The 19,339-nt window shown below is 33.8% G+C and overlaps 1 protein-coding gene across 1 annotated transcript in view; it reads left to right on the top strand.

The window, feature by feature from the left end:
- The first annotated feature begins 45 nt into the window (after nt 1-45).
- LOC132717513 (zygotic DNA replication licensing factor mcm3-like) overlaps nt 46-19,339 on the top strand; it is a 30,766-nt gene continuing 11,472 nt past the window's right edge. The window contains exons 1-9 of the mRNA XM_060700999.1: nt 46-204; nt 615-727; nt 977-1,099; nt 3,477-3,562; nt 8,160-8,290; nt 12,577-12,735; nt 17,709-17,788; nt 18,142-18,438; nt 18,690-18,787. Coding sequence (XP_060556982.1) covers nt 130-204; nt 615-727; nt 977-1,099; nt 3,477-3,562; nt 8,160-8,290; nt 12,577-12,735; nt 17,709-17,788; nt 18,142-18,438; nt 18,690-18,787 — 1,162 coding nt within the window. The 5' untranslated portion in view covers nt 46-129. The remainder of the gene's footprint in view (nt 205-614; nt 728-976; nt 1,100-3,476; nt 3,563-8,159; nt 8,291-12,576; nt 12,736-17,708; nt 17,789-18,141; nt 18,439-18,689; nt 18,788-19,339) is intronic.

Raw genomic sequence — 19,339 nt, forward strand, 5'->3', positions numbered from 1 at the left:
GGTTTTCGAATATTAAGACGGACGGTGGAAAATGACCAATCACATCCGTATAATCTCCCACGTGGTTCATCTGGCGGGAAATTACTGGCGCCGGTAGCGTGAGGCAAGCAAGAAACAAAAACAACAAAAATGGATCCCCCTGCCGATATAGATCAAAGACAAAGAGAGATACAAAGAGAATACTTAGATTTTTTAGATGATGGGGTAAGATATAATTATGTATTACCCTTTCAATAGAATTTAATTTAACAATTGCATATTGAAAACTGTTGAAATTGAATGTCTTTTTACGTGTCATGTAGTTATAGTTGTAAAGTTATATCCCCGGATAGAATTTACTTAGTCTTAGTGTATTTTTACAGAATGCATTGAATTTAGGGATGTAGCTTGTTATAAATGTTATGTAAGGCCCTTTCAAGATTGGAAGGTATTAAAAATTGTCAAGACATTGGGAGTTGAACTTGTAGTAAAATTCTGCTCCTTCTGCTTATAAGCATAATGCATTTACAAAGCCAGGTTACAAGGATATTTGATCATATAGCTAACTGGTTAACTCAATAGTAAGTTTGTAGGAAATAGCCTATACCTTTATCAATGCATAATAATAATTTCAGGATGATCAAGGGATATATTTACAGAAGGTTCGGGACATGATAGCAAATAGTGAAGTTCGGCTCATTGTCAACATAAACGATTTGAGGAAAAAGAATCCAACAAGGGCAAATGCGTAAGTTTATTATTTAAATATAAACTTATATCAACATCATAATCAACATCATAATTATATCAGTACCAATATGACAGTTGTTGATTTTTAGTTTGTTGACCTCTTTTGGACCACTGATAATTTAATTGATATGTTGATACCAAAACATGCCTACACTAAAAGGTTAATCAAAATGGCCCATTAAATGTATTTCTTTTTTGTTGTTGCATTTTTTTGTGCAGTGTGTGAAATTGTTTTTTATGTTTTCAGATTACTGGCTGAGGCATTTCAGGAGTTGATAGCACTGCAGCGAGCTTTAAAAGAGTTTGTTGCATCTGCAGATCCTATATATAGTAAACAGCATGAGGCATTCTTCGTAGGATTTGTTGGAAGGTACGTTTCTGCTAAAGATACATGTTGAATAATTACAATCTTTAATTTTCATCATTTTAAGGTCACCACATACACTGGTGCATTTGGAAAGTTGAATCAGCAGTGAAAGCAATCAAATAAAACGGGATTTTTTTAATTAGTCCCCTACCGGTTTAACCGGAGGGGACTTTAGGTTTACCCTCCGTCCATCTGTCTGTCTGTCCGTCTGTCTGTCCGTCTGTCTGTCAGTCCGTCCGTCCACAAAACTGGATCCCGCGATAACGCAAAAAGTACTGAAAATATTTTTATGAAACTTGATATATGGATAGATGGCAGTATGGAGATTATGCACGTCTTTTTTTTTTCTTCCTATGTTGAAAATTCTGGTTGCTATGGCAACAAATAGTCTGAAAATATGGCAAATTTAACACATAAACTGGATCCAGTGATAACTCAAAAAGTACTGAAAATATTTTTATGAAACTTGAAATATGGGTAGATGGCAGTCTGGAGATTATGCACATCTTTTTATTTTCTTCCTATGTTGAAAATTCTGGTTGCTATGGCAACAAATAGCCTGAAATTTCAAGATTTCTGATTTAAATTTTTCAGCTTTTTCACTATATGTTCTTTATTTCTTAAGGTGTTTACTTCAAACTTTAAATATAAGTTTCTGGTCATCAACCACATCATATGTGACAAGGTTTATAACTCTAGCACAAAAAATATCAGTATTACCTCCCTTGAACTTAGATTTTTTAGGGGAAAAAATGTTGTCTTTTTTAAATAACTTCTTTATTTCCTAATGTATCTACTTCAAACTTCATATATATGTTTCTTATTATCACTCGACATTTTTGAGAAGGTTAAATACTCTAGCAAGACTATTTCCAGAATTATGTCCCCCTTTAACTTAGATTTTTTTAAATATTAACAAATAGTCTGAAAATATGGCAATTTAACACATAAACTGGATCCAGTGATAACTCAAAAAGTACTGAAAATATTTTTATGAAACTTGAAATATGGGTAGATGGCAGTCTGGAGATTATGCACATCTTTTTCTTTTCTTCCTATGTTGAAAATTCTGGTTGCTATGGCAACAAATAGCCTGAATTTCAAGATTTCTGATTTAAATTTTTCAGCTTTTTCACTATATGTTCTTTATTTCTTAAGGTGTTTACTTCAAACTTTAAATATAAGTTTCTGGTCATCAACCACATCATATGTGACAAGGTTTATAACTCTAGCACAAAAAATATCAGTATTACCTCCCTTGAACTTAGATTTTTTTTAGGGGAAAAAATGTTGTCTTTTTTAAATAACTTCTTTATTTCCTAATGTATCTACTTCAAACTTCATATATATGTTTCTTATTATCACTCGACATTTTTTGAGAAGGTTAAATACTCTAGCAAGACTATTTCCAGAATTATGTCCCCCTTTAACTTAGATTTTTTTAAAATATTAACAAATAGTCTGAAAATATGGCAAATTTAACACATAAACTGGATCCAGTGATAACTCAAAAGTACTGAAAATATTTTTATGAAACTTGAAATATGGGTAGATGGCAGTCTGGAGATTATGCACATCTTTTTCTTTTCTTCCTATGTTGAAAATTCTGGTTGCTATGGCAACAAATAGCCTGAATTTCAAGATTTCTGATTTAAATTTTTCAGCTTTTTCACTATATGTTCTTTATTTCTTAAGGTGTTTACTTCAAACTTTAAATATAAGTTTCTGGTCATCAACCACATCATATGTGACAAGGTTTATAACTCTAGCACAAAAAATATCAGTATTACCTCCCTTGAACTTAGATTTTTTTAGGGGAAAAAAATGTTGTCTTTTTTAAATAACTTCTTTATTTCCTAATGTATCTACTTCAAACTTCATATATATGTTTCTTATTATCACTCGACATTTTTGAGAAGGTTAAATACTCTAGCAAGACTATTTCCAGAATTATGTCCCCCTTTAACTTAGATTTTTTTCGAGAAACTGGTATTTTCACTCCAACTTCTTCATTCCTTATAGGATTTACTTTAAAATCCCACATCGTAATAATATGACAAGGTTGTATAAACATAATTTCCTTACTAAGCATGGAAACTTAACACATTACTGTGATATAGACAAACTTATTTTATTATGTTTTGTGGTTGATATTTTCAAATACAGACTTCATCCTCAAATTCATTATAAATGGCAATACACAGGAGTGTAAGACAATTAAAGAACTTTTTGAGGGACCGGTAGGGGACTACTGTATTGCCCGCAATACTATCAAATGCTTGTTGTTAATGACTCCTAGCAAGGACTAACTTGTAACAGTGACTAAAATGTCTGAATGTGTTGTCATTCTTGTTAATATATAATATTTTTATTGTTTCAGTTTTGGAAGCAAGCATGTCTCACCAAGAACACTGACATCAAGGTTTCTTGGCAACCTTGTCTGTGTAGAAGGAATTGTAACTAAATGTGAGTGAAAATTATACTTTATTTTCCTGTTTGTAATAACTGAATGTAGTGAAATTTTGTTGAAGAAAAAAAAATGTTTAGTATCTTCACGCCCGTTTAACTCACAACGAGTGAAAAATGTCCATCGGTAAAAATGTTGTGAGCAACCATGGGTTTTTTTTACTAACAAATTGACACCGATAGTCGGCGTCTTCCCCTCGGTAAATAGCCAAGTTTTTTCCCAAAAAAAATTCTATTTTCCTTTAAACTGGATCAGATTTAATAATTACATGGTTTAAAATATTATTTTTCTTCATTTTATGCAGGATAAACCACCAATTGTTGTTCAAAATAACCAAAAACATTGCAGGAAACTGCAAGTACTGTCTCAACATGGAGGCAGCCATTTTTTTTTCTTGGCTATATCCCGTACTGAACGGTACTATTTCTGGAAATCAGTTGCTATCAAAATATTGTCATTTTCTTGGTTATTTTTTAGTAAAGTAATATATTTTGTACTTCTTATTATGAAAATGACTTATATGGAGCTAAAGTGTGTCACAGATACACTATTATACCTATACTGTATTAACTTTCATACAAAAATAGAAGTATAAAAACCATTCACCACCATACATATTAAGAAAATATGTTATACTGCAAAGAATATTTTGCATGATGATAAAGTTTTTTAAGGGGAAAAAAGATATAGTTGTAACTCTCTACTATGTAGTTAAGTATATAGTATAAATAACGTCATAATAAAGTTTCCCCAAATTGACTTTTTTCGTATATTTTTTCCCCTCCCTACCAGCGTCCAGCGTCTTCCCCTTTTCCTAAAAAAAAACCCTGGCAACTTCCGTTGTGAGCACCCATCTTTGACGTGTGACACAATAAACAAGGTGAGTTTTTCATAATTTTTGAAGATTACAGACATTTATGTAAAAATATCGAAATGCAGTTAGCTAGCGATGTGTTTTCCGAGTATGCACATGTAAAGATATTGCCTGTTGGTGGACAATTTGATGGAAATACCGTGCGACGCAGTCACTCGGGGTAGCAGGAAACTGGAGACAACTTCTTTTTTGGACCTAATTTAACATTGAAAACGTCGATTCTGGTGACGTTTTGTGCATTCTTACCTAAAACAGATGCCCATAAGTCTTCAGCATAAATTATTATCTGAAAGTCTTCATAGAAACGAAGATATACCCTTTTTAGCTCGACTATACGAAGTATATGGAGAGCTGTCCTACTCGCGTCGGCGTCCGCGTCCAGATTTTAGATTAAAGTTTTGGTGCAGTAAAATATTTTTCACTATAACTTTGTCATTTCTTAAGGTATCAACTTCAAACTTCAAATATATGTTCCTTATCATCAACCACATCTTATGTGACAAGGTTCATAACTCTAGCACCAATATTTTCAGATTTATCTCCCCTTGAACTTAGAATTTTCCTTAAAAAATACTATTTTTTACTGATACTTCTTTATTTCTTAAGGGATCAACCTCATACTTCAAATATATGTACCTTATCATCATCCCCATCTTATGTGACAAGGTTCATAACTCTAGCATCAATATTTTTCAGATTTAATCTCCCCTTGAACTTTAGAATTTTCCTTAAAAAATACTATTTTTTACTGATACTTTTTTTATTTCTTAAGGGATCAACCTCATACTTAAAATATTATGTACCTTATCATCATCCCCATCTTATGTGACAAGGTTCATAACTCTAGCACCAAATATTTTTAGATTTATTCTCCCCTTGAACTTTAGAATTTTCCTCAAAAAATACTATTTCTTCTTATTTCTTAAGGTATCAACCTCATACTTAAAATATATGTACCTTATCATCATCCCCATCTTATGTGACAAGGTTCATACCTCTTAGCACCAATATTTTTCAGATTTATCTCCCTTTGAACTTAGAATTTTCCATAGCACAAATATTATTTTTTTACTCTAACTTATTTATTTCTAAGGGGATCAAACTTTTCATACTTCAAATATATTTACGTTATCATCATAACACATCTTATGTGACAAGGTTCATAACTCTAGCACCAATATTGCAAGAATTATCTCCCCATAAACTTAGATTAATTTACTAGAAAAATGTTATTTTTTATTTTAAAGGTATCTACCTCAAACTTCAAATACTTATTCCTTATCATCAATTACATTTTATGTGACAATGTTCATAACTCTTGAAGCAATATTTACAGATTTATCACTCTTTGAACTTAGGATTTTCTTTAAGAAATATAATAACTTCTTTATTTTTTAAGGGTATCTACTTCAAACTTCAAATATATATATTTCTTATCATTACACAAATGTTGTGTGGCAAGGTCCATAACTCTAGCATGAAACTATTTCTAGAATTATTCCCCTTGATCTTGGAATTTATGTTAACAAATGTTATTTTTTTACTATAACTTAATACATAATTATACATAATAGATTTTTCTTTCATAGTTTGTCCTCCTTACTGCGTCCAGTATTTTATTAGTCGAGCTTCGCTGTCTCCTGTGACAGCTCTTGTTTGCTTTAATCCTCGTTGTGAGCACCATAACCTCGTTGTGAGCAAGACAAGCGCAGTGCGTGTATGGTTTTAATATGTAATTCAGATGGTGAAATATAATTTTCAATCTACCACAGCAATAAAAACGTTTTTGCACAGCAGCATTTCTTTGCAAGACGTTGTGCATACCCCAAAGGGAGGCATATTAGTTTTGAACTGTCCGTCTGTCAGTCGTCAATCTGTCCGAAAACTTTAACATTGGCCATAACTTCCTTATTAGTAAACGGATTTGATTCCTATTTGAACACAACATCCCTTAGCACAACACCTTCCTACAGACCTGTATTTTTTACCTTGGCCCCTGAATGGCCTTTACCTTGAAGGTCAAATTGTCCAAAAACATTTAAGATTGGCCATAATGTCCTGGCATAATATTTAGGCACAACACATCTTTGGACAAGGCCTTTCAGCTATCCTATATTCTTTTGGCCGTGACCGCTGAATGACCTTCACCTTGAAGGTCAAATTGTCCAGAAACTTAAAAATTGGTCATAACTTCCTTATTAGCATACGGATTCTACTCATATTTTGAAACAACACCCCTTTAGGCAAGACCTTCAAACTTATCTGTATTTTTTTACCTTGTACCCTGAATGACCTTCTAGAACATCCAAAAACTTTAACATTGGTCATATATAACTTCTTTATAAGTAAGTGGAATTAATTCATATTGGACACAATGCCCCTTTGGACAAGACCTTCCAACTGACCTATATTTATTTCACCTTGACCTTGAATGACCTTCACATTGACGATCTAATTGTCCAAAAAAAAAAAATCTATCTGGTCCATAAATCAAAGGACAAAGCACCACTTCAGGGGCATTGTCAACTTACTGTGATAGTTCTTGTTTTACATAACTTGGTCAGTCTTCAGCTCAGGATAAACACATGTATGCGTGTATCACACATATTGTGAAATTGTTAAAATATTCCTAAACTCCCTGTGATGTTCACTCGTGCCACACTAGAGTATACGAAATAAAATAGCTGATTTACCTCCACTGATGAGTTCTTCTCTTAATCTGATGACTTGTGAATATGAAGAATAATTTTCAAAAAAGAAAAAGAACTATTGCAAAGCAAAACTATTGTACAAAAACGTTTTGATTGCTGTGGTAGATTGAAAATTGTATTCTTGCCATTTGAATTACATATTAAAACCAGACAAGCATTGCGCTTGTCTTGCTCACAACGAGGTTATGGTGCTCACAACGAGGATTAAAGCAAAAAAGGGTATATCTTCGTTTTCTATGAAGACTTTCAGATAATAATTTACGCTGAAGACTTGTGGGCATCTGTTTTTAGGTTAGAATGCACAAAAAAGTCACCAGAATCGGCGTTTTCAATGTTAAATTAGGTCCAAAGAGAAGTTGTCTCCAGTTTTTTCCTGCTACCCGAGTGACTGCGTCGCACGGTATTTCCATCAAATTGTCCACCAACAGGCAATATCTTTACATGTGCATACTTGGAAAAACACATCGCTAGCTAACTGCATTTCGATATTTTTACATAAATGTCTGTAATCTTCAAAAATTATGAAAAAGCTCACCTTGTTTATCGTGTCACACGTCAAAGATGGGTGCTCACAACGAGGAACGGAAGTTGCTCACAACATTTTAACCGATGGACATTTTTCACTCGTTGTGAGTTAAACGGGCGGGTGATCTTGTATTATTACAGAATATAGGCCAAACATTGTAAAACACTTGACTAGCTTATATGTCTTGAAAGTGTAAATTTCAGTAGGTCGCTGTTCAAGGGTTGTCATTAAAGATTTTCTTAGGATTTGAATTGGTTATTTTTTGTAATATCACTTAAAACGAAGAGTATTATTTATTAAGTTTTAAATATATTTGAGACAGTTATTTAAGTTTACATGCAGCTCCTTGTACCAACCCTATGTACAGGTTACGATGCTTGTGTATTTAGTATTCAGAGAAAAGTTTGCATGTAACATCATTATTCCAGCAGGCAATTCATGGGAATATGACAATCTCATGAAAAAACTGATTTTATTTTTTTTAGGTTCTTTGATTCGACCGAAGGTTGTACGAAGTGTACATTACTGTCCCAATACAAAGAAGACGATGGAGAGAACATACACAGATATGACATCTCTAGAAGCATTCCCCTCCAGTTCCGCATACCCAACAAAAGTATGGTTATGATTTTACATTGAAATTATGTTATGTTATTGTCTTGTCATTGTCAACTTATGGGCCCCAGTCCAGCATTCATTTCTGCACAGTCTGACCAGACTTCTTATTGCTGGTTTTTAAAAATTTTCTCAGTAAAATGCAGTTAACTAGATTTGAGGACTTAAAGTTTTGAAGATTAGATACATGTAGTATAATTATACAAACATGTATAAGAATATATTTGATAGCTGGAAAGTTGCTATATGACCGTAAAAGTATGACTTAAAACTGAACAACAAAAAAAGAAATAACTGAACAACAAAAAAAGAAATAATCTTTAAGTTTTACAACACTATTTAAACAGATGGAGGAAGCATTTGATATGTTCTGTTTTTAGTTGAGTATTAAGTAAAAATACTTGGTCAGCAATTGAAAATTTTGATCAATGTGACATATAAAATGTTTTTTGTTTTTTTAGCTCACCTGTCACAAAGTGACAGGGTGAGCTTTTGTGATCGCTTTTCGTCCGTCCGTCGTTCTTCCATCAGTAAACTTTTGCTTTAAATGACATCTCCTCATAAACCACTGAGCCAATTTCATCCAAACTTCACAGGAATGTTCCTTTGGTGATCACCTTTAAAAATTGTTCAAAGAATTTAATTCCATGCAGAACTCTGGTTGCCATGGCAACCGAAAGAAAAATCTTTAAATATCTTCTTTTAAACAACCCAAAGAGCTAGAGCTTAGATATTTGGCATGAAACATCTTCTAGTGAGTGTCTACCAAGTTTGTTCAAATAAAAGCCTTGGGGTCAAAATTGGCCCCGCCCCAGGGGGTCATTGATTTTCCCTATATGCATATAGTAAAAACTTAAAAAATCTTCTTTTAAAGAACCCAAAGAGCTAGAGCTAAGATATTTGGCATGAAACATCTTCTAGTGAGTGTCTACCAAGTTTGTTCAAATAAAAGCCCTGGGGTCAAAATTGACCCCGCCCCGGGGGTCATTGATTTTCCCTATATGCATATAGTAAAAACTTTAAAAAAATCTTCTTTTAAAGAACCGTAAGAGCTAGAGCTTAGATATTTGGCATGAAACATCTTCTAGTGAATGTCTACCAAGTTTGTTCAAATAAAAGCCCTGGGGTTAAAATTGGCCCCGCCCCAGGGGGTCATTGATTTTCCCTATATGCATATAGTAAAAACTTAAAAAATCTTCTTTTAAAGAACCCAAAGAGCTAGAGCTAAGATATTAAGCCTGAAACATCTTCTAGTGAGTGTCTACCAAGTTTGTTCAAATTAAAGCCCTGGGGTCAAAATTGGCCCCGCCCCGGGGGTCATTGATTTTCCCTATATGCATATAGTAAAAACTTAAAAAATCTTCTTTTAAAGAACCATAAGAGCTAGAGCTTAGATATTTGGCATGAAACGTCTTCTAGTGAATGTCTACCAAGTTTGTTCAAATAAAAGCCCTGGAGTCAAAATTGGCCCCGCCCCAAAAACTTAAAAAATCTTCTTTTAATGAACTCAAAGAGCTAGAGCTAAGATATTTAGCATGAAACATCTTCTAATGGGTGTCTACCAAGTATGTTCAAATAAAAGCCCTGGGGTCAAAACTGGCCCCGCCCGGGGAGGGGGGGGGGTCATTGATTTTCCTTATATGTGTATAGCAAAAACTTAAAAATCTTCTTTGAAAAAACCCAAATAGCTAGAGTTTAGATATTAAGCATGAAACATCTTTAAGTAAATATCTACAAAGTTTGTTCAAATAAAAGCCCGGGGGTCAAAACTGGCCCTGCCCCAGGGGTGTCATTGTTTTTAACTATATGTGTATAGTAAAAACTTTAAAAATCTTCTTTTAAAAAACCCAATGAGCTAGAACTTAGATGTTTAGCATGAAACTTCTTCTTATGGGTGTCTACCAAGTCTGTTCAAGTAAACAAATAAAAGCCCTTGGGTAAAAATTGGCCCTGCAGGGGTGGGGGGAGGGGGCTATATACAGGTTAAAAACAACATTGCAATTTGGTCTTGGCCATTAACTTTACAAAATTTAAAGCAGCATGCCTCCAGATTCATGCTAATTCTCATGAAAATTTTGAAAATGTATTTCAAAGTAAAATATTGTGAAGTGAACAAATAAAGTAATTTACACATTGCAAACGGCACTTACAATCCATGTTAATTGCTAAAAAGAGGCCAAAATATACAAAAATACTTCTTACTGCGTTAGTAACGCAGTAAAATTATAGTGATTGATACTGCAAAATCAGTCATTAATCGCACATAACATGTAAATAATTAATTAGATATTGAATCTTTTTTATTTTTCTTCAGATAATAATACATTTGTCTATAGATTGAATTTCTTAAAATATTTTGGCTCATCTGGAGGCGTGCAGCTTTAATAGATTTATTCATGAAGAATTTCTTTAACTTTTTAGCTCACCTGTCACAAAGTGACAGGGTGAGCTTTTGTGGTCGCTTTTCGTCCGGCGTCCGTTCGTCCGTAAACTTTTACTTTAAATGACATCTCCTCATAAACCACTAAGCCAATTTCATCCAAACTTCACAGGAATGTTCCTTTGGTGGTCACCTTTAAAAATTGTTCAAAGAATTTAATTCCATGCAGAACTCTGGTTGCCATGGCAACCGAAAGAAAAAACTTTAAATATCTTCTTTTAAAAAACCATAAGAGCTATAGCTTAGATATTTGGCATGCAAATAAAAGCCCTGGGGTCAAAATTAGCCCCGCCCAAGGGGGTCATTGATTTTCCCTATATGCATATAGTAAAAACATTAAATATCTTCTTTTAAAAAACCCAAAGAGCTAGAGCTTAGATATTTGGCATGAAACATGTTCTAATGGATGTCTACCAAGTTTGTTCAAATAAAAGCCCTGGGGTCAAAATTGGCCCCGCCCCAAAGGGTCATTGATTTTCCCTATATGCATATAGTAAAAACTTAAAAAATCTTCTTTTAAAGAACCCAAAGAGCTAGAGCTAAGATATTTAGCATGAAACATCTTCTAATGGGTGTCTACCAAGTTTGTTCAAATAAAAGCCCTGGGGTCAAAATTGGCCCCGCCCCAGGGGGTCATTGATTTTCCCTATATGCATATAGTAAAAACTTAAAAAATCTTCTTTTAAAGAACCCAAAGAGCTAGAGCTAAGATATTTAGCATGAAACATGTTCTTATGGGTGTCTACAAAGTTTGTTCAAATAAAAGCCCTGTGGTCAAAATTGGCCCCGCCCCGGGGGGGTCATTGATTTTCCCTATATATGCATATAGTAAAAACTTAAAAAATCTTCTTTTAAAGAACCAAAAGAGTTAGAGCTAAGATATTTAGCATGAAACATGTTCTAATAAGTGTCTACCAAGTTTGTTCAAATAAAAGCCCTGGGGTCAAAATTGGCCCCGCCCCAGGGGTCATTGATTTTCCCTATATGCATAATTAGTAAAAACTTAAAAAACCTTCTTTTTAAGAACTCAAAGAGCTATGGCTAAGATAATTGGCATCAAACATGTTCTAATAGGTGTCTACCAAGTTTGTTCAAATAAAAGCCCTGGGGTCAAAATTGGCCCCGCCCCGGAGTCATTGATTTTCCTTATATGTGTATAGCAAAAACTTAAAAAATCTTCTTTGAAAAAACCCAAATAGCTAGAGTTAAGATATTAAGCATGAAACATCTTTTAGTGAGTGTCTACAAAGTTTGTTCAAATAAAAGACCTGGGGTCAAAATTGGCCCCGCCCCTGGGGGCATTGATTTTCTTTATATGTGTATAGCAAAAACTTAAAATCTTCTTTGAAAAACCCAAATAGCTAGAGTTTAGATATTAAGCATGAAACATCTTCTAGTAAGTGTCTACAAAGTTTGTTCAAATAAAAGCCCTGTGGTCAAAACTGGCCCGGCCCCAGGGGTGTCATTGTTTTTAACTATATGTGTATAGTTTAACTTTAAAAAAATCTTCTTTTAAAGAGCCCAATGAGCTAGAGCTTAGATGTTTAGCATGAAACATCTTCTTATGGGTGTCTACCAAGTTTGTGCAAATAAAAGCCCTTGGGTTAAATTTGCCCTGTAACGTTGGGGGGGGGGGGGCTATATACAGGTGAGCGACCTCAGGGCCATCATGGCCCTTATGTCATTTTGTCTTCGTGCAACAAGTAATTTTTGCAATTCTGGACAATAAGTATATGACCTCAAATGTCTTGGCATGACTTTAATAACCAAAATTTATGAAAAATTGTGCATTGTACAAGAGAAATTTTAAGATATTTAACGCTAATTTCACAATAATTTTCATGCAGGATGAAGATGGTAATTTATTAGAGACAGAGTATGGTTTATCAGTCTACAAAGATCATCAATCATTCAGTATACAGGAAATGCCAGAGAAGGCCCCTGCAGGTCAGTTGCCTCGAAGTGTTGATATTATTGCTGATAATGACCTGGTTGACATGTGCAAGGTAAGTCTCCAAAATGACTTTGATTCAAGCTTCTTACAAGAAATTAGATCAATGATGTCTTGAAATGATCATTTGTTCCTTGCGACAAAAACTAAACATATTACATATCAACTTTGATAATAGTAATGGTATAGACCCTTTCATTTAAGCGATAACAGTCAGTGAAGAGTTACTTCCCTTACCGGATGTGACGTAAATGGGGGATAAAACTATGCATGCCGCATAGAAAGTTAGCTTATTGAAAAGTTAAATGCGTAATTACTGATTGTTCAATTATGATTATAACATTTAAAAATTTACGCATGCATACATAAATTCAATATCAAGACAATAGAAAAAAATACAAAAGCAAAGATTGAGATTAATTCTCGCTACCACGGATTTATAAATCCGTGTCGCTACGGAGTGAAACAGCGAAATTTCAAAGTGAAATATATTTATTAGATCTAGATTTTCTAAAAAAAAAAAAGCTAGTAACTGAATCAAATTTTAATATTTAATAAACACCCATACACACTGAAATTGCCTATTATAAATTTGAATGGCCATTTTCTAGTTTTCTGTGTTACTTTGTCATTTAGAAAATTCCGGCGTATTTGTCAAACCTGAAATAATATTGCCAATGTATTTTAGTAAAATTTTGTTTTTCAAACTTTAATAGAACAATAACAGAATGCATTATGTCAATACTTACTGATTCTTTTTCATTATGCCGAATAAAAAATATTTCAAAAAACTAGTGAAGGATATAATTTTATAAATATTCCGGAAAGAACGAAAACCATATGGCATTGACTTTTATAATTTTAGATTTGCAAAAGACGATAAGATAATTTTGATATTAAAAATCTATTCTTTAAAGACCTTTTCCCAGTATTTTAATGATTTCATAGATAAATAGATGTGTATATATAAGCGCCACTGGGCCGTAACATATTAATTAACAGTACTGGTTGGGGACCACCAAAACCGGACAACCACCAAACCCGGACGACCCCGAAAATACTTTATTTAGAATTTTCTTTGTTCAGTGGTTGTCAGTCACTTTTTTATCAACAATAAATGCATGTTTCTTCTAAAATTAAGTAAATAAATTTATTTCAACCTCCGTAAATGGTAATATTTTAATGTCTATTTCAAGAATGTTGATGTTGAAATATGGGGGTCAAGAAAGCAATGCCTGACCTCATATAACAGCAATAATTATTAGCAGAGTAAACAATAAAATATCCAGAACTTCAGCATTTGCTGCTGAAATATTGTGTGTCATGTTAAAAATAAAAAAAAAGAACACCAAAGCTTTTATCTGAATTAAATCAACGTTATTACATATCTGTCCGGACACATGGTACTGTAGTATGTACAATTTATATAATTTTGATACCCTCCTTGACGGGCCTCGGATATAAGTGTCAACATAATCAGAACTAAACAAACTAGTTTGTTAGTTAGGAGAGGAACCTAGCTGTACTGTGTCAAATTTTCGTACCTCTAGCTTTAAAATTATGAAATTTGTATAGAAAAATGATCAGAAAGTGTCCGGTTGATGGTCCCTGACCAGTATACATGTATATACAAGCGGCACTTGGCTGTGATATCATAAATCACCAGGGTGCATTTTTAGAGTTTACATCAGATTACGTCACTTTTGTTAGTTGTCAAAATATTTATGGTCCGAATTTTGTTATGGATCATCCTAGGGACTTAATTGGTCATGCCTTACTGATTTGATACTCGATCCAGAGTCCTTCCAACTGGCACAGTCAAAAATACGTAAAATTATAATTCAGTTAATAACGAATTTCTGTGAACGTGTTTCACAACTTGTTTTTGTTGTTTGATTTTTTTTGTGTGATTTTTTAAATAATTGTTAAGCAGAGTATGAATTAAAAAGTATCAAGTTGAAAATATTGCTTTACCCATGGAGTTAAGTAACAGAAAGAGCACCGAAACACGAGGCTATCTGATTTGTACGAGGGGGCTATGCCCCCGAGTATAAATCAGATTGCCGAGTGTTTCGGTGCTCTTTCTCTTTTGTATCATAGTCAAACATGACCGCACGTTCCCTGTTGTCATAATACGAAACCCCAGAAAAAATGAACCAATGAACGGGCATTTGAATATGATATTTCTGCCCCTTTCCCTTTCTCTGCCGCCACAATAAGTAAACCCCAGCAAAAATGAACCAATCAACGGGCATTATCTGGAGTGCGGGTAACTGATACCTGCACTCCAGTTACCGCACTGTGCATGTATATGTATACGATTTCACTCTGACACTTTTTCAACAGAAAGGTCCCCAAACTATGATACAAATATATGTTTATATATCTGTGCTTTATCAGCTTAAATATATTGGTGTGATGTACGATTTTTTAAGAGTGCATTTTTTGCCGACACAAATAGTATACAGTCATGTACATTCAAAACAATTTATACTTTTATGCCTTTACATTTTTTTTGGAAATTACATAGATTTATATTGTTTTCTTTTCTTTGTCTTAGTAATGCTTAAATCAAAATGATTTTTAATAAACCAGTATCTTTCAATTAATTATTACGCAGCCGTTTTTCGAAACTACAGAATCCTTACATTTTTGAAACTCAAAATATCTTTTGGGTATTGTATATTAGCAGAGACATAGATACATTATCTATATCTCTGGTATTAGCAAGTTAGGGCGATTTATTTGCCTGGTAAAATTTTCATTATTGAGAATCTAACGAAAATGATAATCATGATCAGTTACCCAGGAATATGGTCTACTATTAAAACAAATCGTTAACCATATTATATAGTAAACAAATTAATTCATTTCACCATCTTTTTATCCCCCGCCGATGGAATCGGGAGGGGGATATAGTTTTGGCGTTGTCCGTCCATCCGTCCGTCCGAATTTCGTTTCCGGAGTAGTTCTCTGCAACCAATGGCTGGAATTCAACGAAAATTTATGGGAATGTTGATCAGCATGTGAAGTTGTGCACCTGGGTATTTTCGTCTGGATATTTTTAGTATTTTTAGAGTTATTGCCCTTGACTCAGTAAAATTTTGTCCGAATTTCGTTTCCGGAGTAGTTCTCTGCAACTAATGGCTGGAATTCAACGAAACTTTATGAGAATGTTGATCAGCATGTGAAGTTGTGCACCTGGGTATTTTCGTCTGGATATTTTTAGTATTTTTAGAGTTATTGCCCTTGACTTAGTAAAATTTTGTAATTTTCAACTTGTGTCGCATGTAACTCAAAAAGTATTTGACCTAGAGTCATGAAACTTTACAGGAATGTTGATCAGTATGTGTAGTTGTGCACCTGGGTATTTTTGTCTGGATATTTTTAGTATTTTTAGAGTTATTGCCCTGCACTTAGTAAAATTTTGTAATTTTCAACTTGTGTCGCATGTAACTCAAAAAGTATTTGACCTAGAGTCATGAAACTTTACAGGAATGTTGATCAGTATGTGTAGTTGTGCACCTGGGTATTTTCGTCAGGATATTTTTAGTATTTTTAGAGTTATTGCCCTTGACTCAGTAAAATTTTGTCCGAATTTCGTTTCCGGAGTAGTTCTCTGCAACTAATGGCTGGAATTCAACGAAACTTTATGGGAATGTTGATCAGCATGTGAAGTTGTGCACCTGGGTATTTTCGTCTGGATATTTTTAGTATTTTTAGAGTTATTGCCCTTGACTTAGTAAAATTTTGTAATTTTCAACTTGTGCCGCATGTAACTCAAAAAGAATTTGACCTAGAGTCATGAAACTTTACAGGAATGTTGATCTGTATGTGTAGTTGTGCACCTGGGTATTTTCGTCTGGATATTTTTAGTATTTTTAGAGTTATTGCCCTTGACTTAGTAAAATTTTGTAATTTTCAATCACAATCATCAGTCACACGGGGCCAGAAAAGGAGTTTCAAAAATGCAAAATTAAAAAATCTTGTCTGACAGTACAAGGCCTAGAGCTTTGATATTTGGTATATGATATAACATATAGGTCCTCTGCCAAAATTGTTCAAATTTTAGCCCTGGGGTCAAAATTGGCCCCACTCCAGGGGGTCATAGATTTTCCTTATATGTATATAGTGAAAACTTAAAAACTCTTCTTGTTTGAAGGTACAAGGCTTCAAGTTCAAAAAAATTTACAGTTTATGCCATGATTAATATATAAATAAAGCCTTATGTCTTCAGTTGTTGTGTTAATAATAACCAGTACTCGGCGGGGGATATAAATTCAACGAATTTGCTTGTTATTTATCAAATTACACAAAATTTTGCCAATTTCAATCTGCAAATCTTAAAAGAAAAAGGATTAAGGATCTTTATATCCCTATATTATTGTACTTAATCGTATCGGCATTGTCCACCGTATCCCCCAATGACGTCATCCAAGGGCGACAACTTGAATACGGTCTTAAATGAAAGGGTCTATAAGCTTTTGAACATTTAATCAGTTAAAAAAAAATGGAAATATAAGGGATTTTCATTTGCTTGTTATTGTCACAGGGTGAGAAAAATATGCAGCCAGACTCAACCTGGTACCCTCTGAATACTGTTTAACTGACCAAACAATGATTTTCCAGCTGATATAACAAACTCCGATACCAATTGAAATTTTCTTAAAATAAAATCATGCATTTTTCCCAAAAAATCTTAAAAAACTTTTTTACTTGTAAAAGTAGCAATTTTCAAAATTTCTCAAATCCAGAACAAAGGGCCTCTCCCAATTTTAAGTGAAAAAATAGAAAAACCCAGGGTGGAAAAAGTGTATCTGCCCCATCAAAATACTGTTGGGGCCCCCCGAACATCGTTCTAATGTGACAGAAAAAAACGCACTTTCACTTGATTCCCTGTTTATAATAATGGAACCAAGGGCCAAACAGCTCAAGAAATGTTGCCATACAGTGCAAACATGACTAAACCAAATCAACTTTACAGATATTGTTGTGATTATATTAAAATTAGAAGATTTAACTTTCCAGCCTGGAGATAGAATACAGTGCATTGGAACATTTAGGTGTCTACCTGGAAAGAAAAATGGTTACACCTCTGGAACATTCAGGTAATTTTTTTGTCCGCAATACTTAAAAAAATTCTTATCTTTCAAAAACTGATTAAACTGAAAACACTTGTATTTCAAATCCATATTTGTGCCCCCCAATATGGTGGTGGGGTATTTAAACTTAGCTTGTCCTGTCTGTTCTCATGTTTTGTCGCACGAACCTCAAAAAGTATTTGACCTAGACTTATGAAACTTTACAGGAATATTGGTCAGCATGTGTAGTTGTGCACCTGGGTGTTTGTGTGTGGATTTATACGTTTAGTTTGGAGTGATATAGTTTTACAAATCACCATGTAACCCAACAAAATTCCTGTTATAGGCATGTTAAATAATGTATACTTTGATTATTTCAGAACAATTCTACTCTCAAACAACATACAGCTCATGAGTAAAGAAGTGTCACCAACATTCTCTGCGGAAGATGTGGCGAAAATAAAGAAGTTCAGTAGACAGAAGAATGTTGATGTGTTTGATGTACTTGGTAAATCATTAGCCCCATCAATTCATGGACATGAATACATTAAGAAAGCTGTGTTGTGCATGCTACTTGGGGGAACAGAGAAAGTGCTAGCTAATGGATCAAGATTGAGAGGAGATATCAATGTACTGTTGATTGGAGATCCGTCAGTGGCGAAATCACAGATGCTGAGGTATGTATGTGAAAGAAAGTTTGTTCATTGTTGTATGTCCATTTGAAGAAAGATTTGATACTTGACCTGGAAAGGACTCATTTTGTAGAAACACTACACATCTTGGTTATGGATTCTGAAATGCTGTAAGGTTCAATTTTAATTTGCACCATTTTCATTAGAATCACATAAGTTTTTTTTTGCAAATTTTGCATCATTGCATTAATTCTGTTGTGATATTTATAGTAAAAAAAAACTACATTTGTGTTTAGGTATGTTTTGCACACAGCTCCAAGAGCAATAACCACAACAGGTAGAGGGTCTTCAGGTGTTGGTTTGACAGCAGCTGTAACTACAGATCAAGAAACAGGTAATACATGTTGAATTATTCTCAATCTGGCTATCGGTGAATAAAGCACAAGCTTGTTTGACCTAGGTCTATTAGAATTTTGGTCAGATCAGTACAATCTTGCAATTTGCCTGTGAAAAAGTCAGCAGTCAGTCACCATGAAAAGACTGAATATCAAACAGAACAACTTGTGCATCCTTGATTCGTGGAATTATGAATATGAATTACAAAACAACTCCATCATTATTCAGAATATTAATTATCTCATTTAGATTTAACATTTTTGGGCTTGTAAAAGCTTTACTAGGCTAATAGATATTGCCAACCACTCCTAAATGGCTTGTTGTTTTATAGTTGTAAAGTCTTTGACTATTTTAGGTGCATTATTGTGATACATGTAAAAATGTATGGGGAGGCGGAAGGAGTTAATGCTTCAGATTGATTGGTTGAAAACAGAGTTGTTCAAACAAATGCTCGGACAGGTTTTACATAAGAAAGAGTTCTTGTCATACAAGAAAACACGATCGTGACCAGAACCCTATATATGTTGGTTCAGCTGAAGTCCTTACCTAT

This window comes from Ruditapes philippinarum, unplaced genomic scaffold (assembly GCF_026571515.1).
Source record: "Ruditapes philippinarum isolate M1 unplaced genomic scaffold, ASM2657151v2 ctg844_1_1_1_1, whole genome shotgun sequence".
Lineage (NCBI taxonomy): Eukaryota > Metazoa > Mollusca > Bivalvia > Venerida > Veneridae > Ruditapes > Ruditapes philippinarum.